This window comes from Myotis brandtii, unplaced genomic scaffold, assembly GCF_000412655.1.
Source record: "Myotis brandtii unplaced genomic scaffold, ASM41265v1 scaffold519, whole genome shotgun sequence".
Lineage (NCBI taxonomy): Eukaryota > Metazoa > Chordata > Mammalia > Chiroptera > Vespertilionidae > Myotis > Myotis brandtii.
In genome coordinates this window covers 2,113,946-2,127,049 of record NW_005369782.1, presented here as the reverse complement: position 1 = coordinate 2,127,049, position 13,104 = coordinate 2,113,946, and the positions used below count along the sequence as shown (strand labels likewise).

General features: G+C 34.8%; 1 protein-coding gene across 6 annotated transcripts in view; it reads right to left on the bottom strand.

Moving 5' to 3' along the window:
• Window positions 1-13,104, bottom strand: part of CBLB (Cbl proto-oncogene B, E3 ubiquitin protein ligase) — a 231,067-nt gene that overhangs the window by 59,681 nt on the left and 158,282 nt on the right. For all 6 annotated transcript variants that reach the window (XR_001364241.1, XM_005877423.2, XM_005877425.2 and 3 more), the window contains exon 11: window positions 1,961-2,146. Coding sequence is in view for 5 of the 6 variants with exons in the window: in XM_005877423.2 (XP_005877485.1) it covers window positions 1,961-2,146 (186 nt within the window). In the remaining variant the exon portion in view is untranslated. The remainder of the gene's footprint in view (window positions 1-1,960; window positions 2,147-13,104) is intronic.

Sequence of the window (13,104 nt, the reverse complement as noted above, 5' to 3'; positions counted from 1 at the left end):
TTGTGCAGAAGCTTTTTATATTGATGTAGTCCCATTTGTTTATTTTCTCCTTAGTTTTCATTGCCTTAGGACCTGTATCGGTAAAGATATTGCTAGGACAAATGTCTACTATTTTGCTGCCTATGGCTTCTTTTAGTTTTTATGTTTTCCTGTGTTACGTTTAAGTCCTTTATCCATTTTGATTTATTTTTGTGTATGGTGTAAGTTGGTGGTCTAGTTTCATTTTTTTGCAAGTATCTGTCCAATTTTCCCAACACCATTTATTGAAGAGACTGTCTTGACTCCATTGTATGCTCTTGCCTCTTTTATCAAATATTAATTGAGCATAATGGCTTGGGTTGATCTCTGGGTTCTCTGCTCTGTTCCATTGGTCTATATGTCTGTTCTAGTGCCAGTACCAGACAGTTTTCAGAACAGTGGCTTTGTACTATAGCTTGATATCTGGTATTGTGATCCCTCCAACTTTGTTCTTCTTTCTCAGGATTGCTGTGGCTATTCGGGGTCTATTTTAATTCCATGTGAATTCTTGGAGAGTTTATTCTAGGTCTTTGAAGTATGCTGTTGGTATTTTAATGGGGACTGCATTGAATCTATAGATTGTTTTGGGTAGTATGGACATTTTAATGATGTTGATTTTACCAATCTATGAACATGGTATATTCTTCCATTTGTTTATGTCTTCCTCTATCTCTTTTTTCAGTGTCCTGTAATTTTCTGAGTACAGGTCCTTTACCTCCTTGGTTAAATTTAATCCTAGGGATCTTAAATTTTTTATTACAATGGTAGGGATTGTTTTTTTTTGTTTTGTTTTTTTTGTTTGTTTTAGTTTCTCTTTCTGTGAGTTCATTTTTGGTGTATAAAAAAGCCATAGATTTCTGGGTGTTAATTTTGTATCCTGCTACATTGCCGAATCAATTTATTAGTTCTAGTAGTTTTTTGATGGAGTCTTTAGAGTTTTCTATGTACAATATCATGTCATCTTTGAATAATTACAATTTTACTACTTCTTTTCCAATTTGGATGCCTTTTATTTTTTCTTCTTCTTGTATGTGCCCTGACCAGAAATCCAACCCCCAATCTTGGCACATGGGGCCGACACTCCAACCCATTGAGATACCCAGGCCAGGGCTGATTTATGCTTTTGATATTAAGAGAAAAGGAATGTATTGTTTGTTTGCATAACTCTGCCTAAATAACATCCTAAGAAGTCTTAATATGATCTTAAAACCAAGTTAACTGTAATATAGAGAAATCAAATATTAATGAAATATTGTGCTTCCAACTAATTTAGACTGCAAAGCATAATGCCAAATGGAAATTTTTAAATCTTGTACTTAAGATAGCAAAATATGCCCTTATCAAATTTGGAAAAATATCTGCAGACTGCAAAGAACTAAAATAAACTGTGGGCTTAGATTTACTGAGTTAGAACTATGTCCTTAATATTAAACAGTAATGTAATTACTCTGCAAATAATGTAATTCTTTATAATTAATTGCTTCGGGTATAAAAAGTACATATAATTCCCTCTTCTGAGTCACCTTGAAACATGGGTGATAATTTATCACACCTTAAGCCCTTATGCAAATATACTCCCGTCACATTTTTCTTGTCATGACACTATGAAACTGAATATAAAATATCATTTGATAAGAGTATTTTAATACATGTAATGACCTTTTAAATCCACTTTATAGAATAACTGTACTTACTCTGCTATTTATTTTTGCAAGTCAGTGGGCTGTTACAGACATGTATTCTCTGAATAATTATGCAACTTTTATAATAAAAAAGCCAGGAATATGACAGTGAGTTCACAATACACAAAATGAGAAACCTATTAAAATTGTTCAGGAACAATTAAGAGCACAAGAAATATGAGAAATGAAATTTAAAAGAAGCTGAGCAATCAATAACTGTCATGTAAAATCACTATCTGCTTCTCATAAAATCGATTTACCTTTGGCGAACCAGTTGGGCTGCCACAGGGAGAACGAACGATGCCTTTCTGAATCAGATCCAGGCGGGGAGGCACAGGCGGCAGGCTAAGATGTGGGATCTGCAGAGGGTCCTGTTGGGGCTTTCTTCTCTGTGCAAGGGGAGATGACCCTGGTGAGGTGACCGGTGAATTCTGCCTGTCAGCACACTAGGATAAAAAAATATAACAATGCTGTTTATTTGATGTGTAAAGTGAATGCTTTTCAAAAGGAAGACATTTGGCTTTGAGAAGGTGTCTGGCATTTGAACATCTGCTGAAATAAACTCACTTAGTTAACTCTGATTAATAGATGGAAAGAGCTCACACTGTCCCTCAAGGGTGCTATTATATAAAGAATAAATAGACAAGTTTCTCCTACATATTGCAGAAAAGGCCTGAGGAAAAAAAGAACAGCAAAAGCGTAGTTTAAAAACAATTGAATGCAGACATTGTTCTAGAGGAAAGGAGAAACACACAATGAAGTAATACACATTGTTCTTGGTTATCTGTATTATAGAATTTTCTTCGGTCTTTGATTTATAGCACATAGTAGAACTTAGAAACTATTTTGTTCCATATAAAATATGTATGTATCCAGTATGTAGTCTACTTTCCTACAAACCAATTAAATCAGGCAGGGTTTTAAAAAATTGTGTATTTAAAATAAACAGGTTTGAGCCCAAGTATTTTCTTCCCAAGCCTTCATATGGAAAATGAATTTTCAAGTTAAATGTTATTTTTTTTAAATCGATTAACTAAATCTATAAAAGTCTGTGCTTCTGCTAAAAACTAATATATTTCTATGCCACTACGGGTTTTCCATTTTGTCTGGTAGATAGCATCAAAAAGCCAATAACAAGTACTTCTATTTCTATGTATATTACACTTTCTGCTTTGGAAGTTGTTTTTGTTAATGTGAAATAACCTGATTGCTACTTGGTACAAAAGCCATACTAATTAATCAAGTGGCCTCACTGGGACAAACAACAATCTGTTCTGAAATTTAGGCAGTTTCCTTTTCAAGGGTGTTAACTAGCTTGTTGGAGATGTAGGCTTAATTTTTACACTCACTGCATCAATCTAGTGTGCTTTGATATTCACCTGTTTCCTAATATTAGTATTTATAAAGAGTTTAAGCTTGTTGCTAAGCCATTTCTCCTCTAGCATTACTCACCTTTAGAAGAGTAGTCAATGTCAAAAAAATTGACAATTTAATTCAAAATCTAGTGACATTGAGGAAGATTTAGCCATTCTGTCTTTATCTAACTGAGATGGGATGACAAATTTGTGTTCATATCCACACTTAGTTACATTATGTAAAAATTTATTTCTAACTCACTATAATTGGGTTTTATCTTATGTTTTTCTCATGATTAGACAGGGGTTGTTGGTTTGATAAGAAAGACAACAGAGGTAAAGTAACATTTGAACCACTTCATGTCAAAGGTCCACACTATCAATAGGACTGATCAGTGCTGATGTTGATCTTGATTATCTGGGTGATGTATTAACATTAACTGTCATTGTTTCTTCACTGTAAACTATAAAGTTACTCTCTTTTCTCACCCTTTCCCTACTGTACTCTTTGCAAGAAAGTAATTATGCACAGACCACACTCAAGAAGTGGGGTGTTATGTTCCCCCTTGTAAAGGTTTTAAATAAAGTTGAGTGCCTAAACAGAAGACCATACCTCAGATATGCCAGAATACTGTCATGAAATTACTAAAATCTCAAGTCTTTGTCTCTTTCAATTAATGCCAAATAATGTTTAAAAGGTTAACACATTTAGACATAACTTCATGACAATTTTAAGAACCTATTCTTTTTAGCAATTTTAAGATTCTCTTTATATCTCTTATATGTGATAAGACAAAATATCTTCAATTGTTACTAAATTGAAAGAGAAAATAGTAGAAACTGTATAGTTATAAACTGATTTTAATGCAGTCAGTGATTCTTAACAAAAGAACAATTCCACCCATAAAGTCATCGGGCCGTAATATGGTCATGAACTTGATTGAACCTTATGGAATTAAAGCTATCAAATAATGATCATAGAACAAAAATAATTCCTGATTAAAGATATGTGCATCACAGTGTCATAGCATTTCAGATCAGAAGATAACACAGCCAGCTAATTCTCCACAATTCCCTTTAAGATAAATTACATTCTCTGAGAACTAGCAAGATTTAACTGATAAAAATACTTTGTTGATCTGGTTATTCTCCTTTACAAAAAAACAAAACAAAAAAACAAACTCAAGAAGCAAGCTATTTACACAATTCCTACCCCAAACAATTTATTCCTATTCCAAGAAACACAACAATTGCACTTCACTAATTTAGGTATTTGCAGAGAAAATTTTCAGTGCTAGGTGCACACACTGCCAAGGCTACTGAGCAAGACGTATGTTCCTCCAAGAACTTTTCTTCCACAGCTATCTTCCCATTTCCCTCATTACCTGAAACAGCCCACTACCATCAGAACTTGACTTCCACTTTAATTGATAATATTTAAGTAATTACCAAGTTCCTGGTATGTTTAAATAATGGGGTGGATTTTATTTGAAGTGGATGAATTATTAGACATGGAAAGGGTATAATGAAAGTCGTTGAGACAGACACCCAAACCAATGTGTGTGGTGCAGCAACAACCTTGAACTTGTAGATATTTCCAGACAAGCACACTGTGTTACAGCTATGATTGTAATTGGAAGCAGACCTCACTTAGCACAATTCATATTATATTCTCAAGGTGATTATGGACTGTCCTTCTGAAGAACTAATTCATTTTGAAGCATTACAGTACCTGTAAGTTGGCTAGGGTAGAATAATTTTGGGGAGAACTGATCTGTATGTAGAGGGACAAGAATGTTTTATCTTTATTGATTATGTGAATTAAATTCACCATAACTTATTCATTTTTCCAAGTTCTCCTAAAGCACAGTAGATAATTTAGCAATGCCCTTTAGATAATAATGCATTATTCTTTGCTGAACACAGCTATCTCTATGAACAATTCTGCAATTAGAGGATTGAGTCTTTGCGTCAGCTTTTATTGCTGATAAAATTCAATGCTAACTATGAACATTTCTAAAAATTCTTAGTAGGTGGGCACATAAAGGGTCATTTTTAATTTATTTGAATAATTACCATTTTTATTTCCTTCCTACTTGAAAGTCTAAGGAACAAAGAAGCCTAACACAATGCTTCACACCCCAGCTCATAAATAAATGTTTAGGTGAGACATTAAAAATTCATGACATCAAACTTATCAGTTCAACTTACAGAAAAGAAAGGAAAGCCATTTTTCCCTTCTGAAAACAGAGAAGCAAAACAGATTGATTTAATGTATATCCAAATTATTTCTTCTTTAAACTACACCTGTCTCTATATAATATTTGAACATTCAATAGTCAACTGTAAAGAACTTTAATTTCTAAAGTATCATAATTTACCTGTTATAGGTAGTCAATAGGAGTGACAAAGGGATGTATCCAGTCATCTTTAGTCTACTGATTCTATTCTCTTCAAAGATTCCACAAACATTCCTCTTAGCCCTTCACTCTGCCTTCTTCTTCCATAGATCACTTAAGTCATTTATCTTTCTCTACTTCTGACAGGTGATAAAGGGAGCTTGGGGGGATAAACAACAACAAACAACAATACTGGAATCCATCCTCAGGCTTAAATTCTAAGATTGTGCTAATTTAATCACCTCTTACTGATTTGTTCTGTATTCCTCAGAATAACTACTATTTCTTATTCTGTCTAGAAATACAGATTTAAGATATATACCTAAAACATCTTGAGTAGAGAACAGGAAAATTTTATTTAAATTTTGAATAATAAAAGGTAACCATTTTGTTGATAGGGATATACTTGATTGGAATGTGAATTTCAAGTGTAGCTGTCAAGATAAAGGTTTCGAGCCAACTGATTATAAATAAGATTTTTTTAAAAAGAAAACCACATAACCACATAATTAAATGTATAATCTGACTTCATTTGCACATATTTCCTATATGTAAGATTTAAATTTCAGCTAAAACTTTAAATGCCATGCACAAATCACTGCCTATTGCTATTGTTTCTGGTGGATTACAGAATAAGGTTAATTTGTTTCGTGGAGACTTTATGCGTTAATAAAATTAAATGAAATATGATAAAATAAGCTGCTATAAAACATTTAATTTTTATTTGGATGACATAGTTAGGAACACTGACTATTTTTGATATAGAAGTGACAGATGCTACCTATTATACTTCCAGTCAAAGCTTGCTCATTTTCACTGCGAGAAGATAACTCTATTAGATATATCTTTAAACAAAATGTTCTCACCCTTCCTATTTCCTTTTTTGTCCTCCACAATTCCTCTCACTACCAGGCCTAAACAAAGCAATAGTGACAAAATCAAATACCTAAACAAATGGATTATTTCTAGACTAAATACTTACAATGCATTCAAAAGTCAAATAGAAATGCTGCTTGGATTATTTGCTATTAATAACGCTGACCATTAGCACAAAAATGAAGAAAAGTAGTTTAAGAGCAAGAGTAGGTTCATGAGTTTAGGAGAATGTATATTGTCAAACTTTTCCTAGTTTGGGCACTCTGCTACTGTCTTTTCAATTGTGTTTTATTTCATTTGTTTTTCTCCTCATTATTTAGAACACTCTTCATTAAGGCATTCTTAAAAGGATCCAGTCCTTTTTGCCATTGCCTTAAGTGAATTCCTTTTTTTGTTACTCCTTCATCTTAAGCTATCCACTTTATTAAGTTAAGATAACGAAATAGAAAACTATGCAAAAGTTAACTGGTAAAACATAGGAAATAGGATGTGGACAGAATTTATTGCACAATATTAAAATTCATTTATATAGAGGTAACTGCAAGAGTTGGGAAGAATGGAGACATGACTTCAAGTCACCGGATAGCTGATTTGTATAATTCTATTTCTTTATCTTGATTTTGGGTAACATTCAGTTTTTTCTAGTAATATATTTTCTTTTAGAACTTCAGAATAGATTGTCTTTTTTTTTTTTTTCATTTCAACTCCTTTCAAAATACAAAAGTTGGGAACCTGTATTATCAGCATACCAGCATGTGAGTCTAACAATTTTTTACAAGTTCTTTAACACTAGTAGCTGATGAGTACCGCTTTAACAAACTGGAATCCTGGAGCTCTAGAGATTTAAAGACCACATTTGATTTTTTTATGTCTACCTAGTCACCAACTATTCCCAGGCTGTTGCTTCCTGAAATGCATAAATGCTATTCTTTATTTCTCTGACAAAACTTACAGAATTCTTTAGCACTTAGAATGGGATGCTAATGACTACCATAGTGAATAGAGAGATCCAAATTTATAATTTTAACAGAACATTCTGATAGAAAAGGTCCAAAAAGTAAAGTAGTCAAAAGCCTGCCTCAGCATGCTCAGCAATTACCAATAATAATCAGGAGCTCATTCTATTTTAGTCACTTCATTTTATCCATACCTTTTTTTTAAAGAGTGACTTTTTATAAAAGCTTTAATAAGATCTATTATAATGGAAATGGAAAAACATTTGTTAAGAAATTTCAAACCCAGGCAAGATATTATGAAAAACAGGACAAGAAAAAAACTCTCCAATTACTACTAAGATGGGATTTCTGACAATCTAGGAGATAATCAAAGTCAATTTTATATTTCTAACAAGATTTTTATTTAATGAATTTTCATATCTGAACAAGATAGATACACATATTATATGAATGATGAGGAGGGCTCCTAGAGGCTCAACATTTCCCTCTAAATGCATGAAAATTACTGAAGGGCACTTATAAAAATTTTACCACAAAAAATATAATGTTCTAAGTGTATTTTCCTTTCTATTAACTATTATCTTCCTACTTCTTTCTTTATATTAATTTGTGAACAAAACACAATCTAAAATCTTTAAAAAATGGCCTATACAGAATGTTATTCAGAAGATATCCATTAGAAAAACATTTACACACACACATTATTTATAGGATAAGTATAAATGATTTATGTTCATTCATTATGTAGTATCTGTACCATTGTTCCTTCAAAATAATAAACAAAAGCTTATATGAGGATTGTAGTATGTGAGCAATAGAATCCTTTCCTGCTTATCCATATTTCCAGAAGCCTCAATCTATAGGAATTCAGGGAGAAACTCAAAGTGAAAAAGAAAAGTTCTCCCAACTTGATCTATAGATTCAGTGCATCCCCAGTCAAAATCCCAGCAAGTTATTTTGTGGTTATCATAAAACTGATTCTAAAGTTCTGATATTGAAGGAGAAGAAAAAAACTGTAGTAATGACACTACCTGACATCAAGACTTACTATAAACTACAGTAATCAAGCATGTGTGCTATTGGCAAAGAATAGCTAACTTCATCAATGCAATATAACATAGAGCTTAGAAAGAGACTCACATAAATAGTCAACTGATATTTGATAAAGAAGCAAATATAATACAATGGAGTAGAAACAGTCTTTTCAACAAATAGTGCTGAAAAAAACTGGACATCCCCATGAAAAAGAAAATTAATCTAGATACAGATCATACACTCTCACAAAATTAATTCAACATGGATTACAAACCTAAATGCAAAATCAGCAAACTCCTAGAAGAAAACAAGAAAAATATAGATGGCCCTGCGTTTGTTTGGATCACTTTTTAATACAAGAACAAAGGTATGATCCATGAGTGAAATAATTGAAAATCTGGACATCATTAACATTAAAAATGTCTGCTTTTGAAAGACACAATCAAGAAAATAAAAGGACATGCCACAGATTAGAAATATATATATATATTATCTGATAAATGACTTTTATTCAAAATATACAAAGAACTCTTAAAACTCAACAATTAAGAAAACTAATAATTGTACTAAACAGAGGGCCAACGGCCTTAACAGAAACCTCCCAGAAGATATAGAGATGGCAAATAAACATATGAAAAAATGCTGCACAGCATGTCATGAGGGAAATATAAATTAAAACAACAATGAGATAACACTGTACATCTTTTTGAATGCCAAAACCCCAAACACTGACAACGCCAAATGCTGATGAGGATGTGGGCCAACAAGAACACTTATTCATTGGTAGTGAAAATGCAAACAGTATAGACACTTTAGAAGACAGTTTGGTGGTTTCTGACAAACTAAACATACTCTTACCATATAATACAGTAATCATACTCTTTGGTATTTACCTAAAGGAGTTGAATACTTTTATCCACACAAAAACCTGAACACAGATATTCATCATAATTATTCTTAATTGCCAAAACGTGGCAGCATCCAATATACCCTTCAGTAGGTAAATGAATAAATAAAATGTGCTACATCAAAACAATGGAAACTTACCTACTACTAAAATGTCAAGCCATTAAAAGACATGGAAGAATGTTATTGCATATTACTACATTAATGAAGCCAATCTGAGAAGGCTATGTACATACAATTCAAACTATATGACATTATGGAAAAGACAAAACTAGGGAGACAGTAAAAAGATTAATGGTTGAAAAAAAATGATATTAATGGTTGCTGGGGACTGTGGTGGGGGAGATGAACAGGCAGAACACAGATTTTTAGGGCAGAGAAAATACTCTGCATGATACTAACAGTGGATATGTATTGCTATACATTTGTCCAAACTCATAGAATGAACAACTTCCAAAATGAACCCTAATGTAAACTTCGGACTTTGGATGGTAATGAGGTGCCAACAGAGGTTTGTTAATTATAACAAATGTACCACTTTGGTGGGGGATGTTGATAATGGGGCAGGTTATGCATGTGTGGGAGCAGGAGGTGTATGAAAAATCTCTGTAGGGCCCCCTCAATATTTTTGCTCCAAAAGCTCTAAAATTGCTCTGAAAGTCTTTTCTTTTTAGTTCAATCTTTTTTTTTAATTTTTAAAATTTACTGGGGTGACATTGGTCAACATGAACATACAGGTATCAGGTGTGGGTTTCTATGTTACAAGATATGTCTATTGCACTGTATACCCACCACCCAAAGCCAAGTCTCCTGTCACTATATATTAGGCCTCCCTTCTCCCCGCACCCTTTTCCGCTGGCAACCACCACACTGCTGTTTGTGAAAGTCTTAAAATAAAAACAACAGAGAGCAAAACAACCACCAATAACAGAAAGTCCTCTATCAAGAGGGAGGGAGGAATTCTGCTGCTTTTCTCCCTGTAGGAAGGAAATGTAGGCAGGCACCTTCCTACTCTTACTAAGAACATGGATGTGTGTTTGTGTAAAGTGATGTTCACTATTTTATCATTCATGTTCCACTAATAACTTCTGGAAATTTTTAGATACCACAATTAGAAGCACTGAAGAACAGGAAAACTGAAGCATACATGGAGAGAGTGACTGGATTAAGAGCTGACTTCTCTTTGAGGTTTGACAGGGAGGCAGTCAATAAAACTGCCAACAGAGTCTACTTTAAAGAACTGCAAACAGCCTCACCAGTAGAATAACCCCAAGGGCACAGTTTCATTAAAATGTGAAACATTGTTAACTACACAGAGTTATACTGCTTCTCCTTGAAGCACCTTTTATGAGAAGGATGTAATCTCCAGGTTCCATAACCCTGAACATTCTTTAAAGTTTCACATTTTACTTTAAACATTTCTATGAATTTTACATCCTGATCCAAATATATGTGATTTTAATTTAAATGTCTGGTTCCCCTCTTTTCGTGCAACCTCCCCTTAAATCTTGTAGCAAAATGTAAGCTTTGAGAAGTATGTCATGTTGATTGTAATGGCTTCTTATGCCCTTTGGTTCACTCAGCTGCATAACCAATTTTGAGCAGTCAGGGAAAGGTGACATGTAATTCAGAAATATTTCCATAAAAATGGCTGAAAAACAAGAACATCCTGAGAATTAAAGGAATAAACTTCAGTCACTGAAAAATGCCCTTATGTGAAACCCCTATTGCTACAAAACACCAGGTACAGCTGGTTTAAATAAGCAATTACTATTGAGTTACTACTTTAGAGAATACTTAATCAGAAAATAAAATTCGTAAGCTCATGCAAATTATTCAGTCCTTAAAATGTAATATCAGCTGACATGTTGGCAACTTTGCATTTTCTCTGAGTTTTAAACATAAAAGATGGTTTCTGAGTACATTATTTTAATGTGACCATGTAATGAAATCATAACTATGTATAGATATTGATACATTAAAAAATTACAACCAACTGCTTGTCAAGCTAATATAGTTTTGGTGTCTAATAACAGTACCTAAATTAAAAAAAAAACAAAACTTCCATAAATGTCTCAAAAATACTGTTATTTAATTCTCAGAACTATAACAATATTTCAGGAGTCTTCGGTAACATTATATAAAAAATTAATGTTAATAACAACTAATACTTAATGTATACTATGTACCAGGACTGTTCCAATGGCTTTACATGTATTAATTCATTTAATCTCAACCCTCAGAGGTAGGGTTTCACAGACAAGATCACCAAGGCACGAGGCACAGGGTCAAATAAGCAACACAAAGCGCAATTATTAAGTAGCAAAACTAGAACATGAACCCAGATTTATGGACTCCAGGGACCACAGCTTTAAGAAAAGTACAGTTAGGGACTGTGTCACCACTGAACACTAAGTAAAAAAACAACATCACCTTTCTCAGTGCCATACTATGCATCATACTGTGCCAGTCTCTGACAATGAAAAGAAGAGCTAGGAGCCACTTTGCCCTCCAGGAGCTTGAGGTCCACCAGGAGAGGCCAAGTCAAGTACAAGAGTTCAAGTGCTTGCTTCTCCTAACATATTCAAACTGTTTGTGTGGAATATATAACAACTAGAGGCCTGGTGCATGAATTCGTGCACCAATGGGGTCCCTCAGCCTAGCCTGTGGGATCAGGCTGAAACCGGCTCTCCGACATCTCCTGAGGGGTCCCAGATTGCAAGAGGGTGCAGGCCAGGCCGAGGGACCCCACTGGTGCATGATCAGGGCCAGGGAGGGACGCAGGAGGTTGACCAGCTGGGGAGGGAATGTGGGAGGGCTCCACAGTGTGTCCGGCCCGTCTTGCTCAGTCCCAATCAGCCGGAACCCAACAGCAAGCTAACCTACCGAGCATCTGCCCCCTGGTGGTCAGTGCACATCATAGCGAGCAGTTGAGCAGCCTTGGGATATCATTAGCATATTATTCTTTGGTTGAACGGATGGACAGACGACCACACACTTAGCATATTAGGCTTTTATTATATAGGATATCTTCAAGGTCCCCTGTAACGTCATGTAGTACTTGGACAAAGCAGTGTTTTGCTTTGTTAATCACATACTAATGATGAAAATGATACTATTTTGTGGGAAGAGCTTTAAGAAAAATCAGTAAACTGAATGCAATTAAATGACAAACATGAATCTGTGGCTCTGTATTGCTTACTGTCATCCCTGACTGTACCTGTGGGCACAGTGGGAGAAGTGAGGACGACTGGCAGGTGGTCAGCATGATTCTTCTTGGGTGGCATTGATGTTTCACATCTCTGGTCCCACCCACTAAATGCCAGTGGTTTCCCCTGCCCATCAGTCATGGTGAAAACCAAAAATGTCCCACATATTACTGAACACCCTTGGGAGGCAGAACTGCCCTTGTGGAGAATCATGTTCTACACTGTGGATGTTTATTTTGAGTCCTGTATTTCACTGGGGTTATTATCTTTGTCATTATGGCTCCAGCAAGGGCTCAAGTCTTACAGTTGGAATCTAAGTCACATTAAAATTACAACACTCTTCTAAAAACACTTCAAAGACACTGATCTGTACACAGAAACTCTTTCCTCAAGATTAGCAATACTATGATTCCTTCCTTTACCCTTATTAGACTAGTAGACTAGTAGGCCAGTGCACAAAATTTGTGCATGGGGTTGGGGGGTGTCCCTCAGCCTGGCCTGCACCCTCTCCAATCTGGGACCCCTTGGGGAATGTCCCACAAGGATTGAGCCTAAACCGGCAGTTGGACATCCCTCTCGCAATCTGGGACTGATGGCTCCTAACCACTCACCTGCCTGCCTGCCTGATTGGCCCTAACCACTCTGCCTGCCGGCCTGCATGCCCCCAA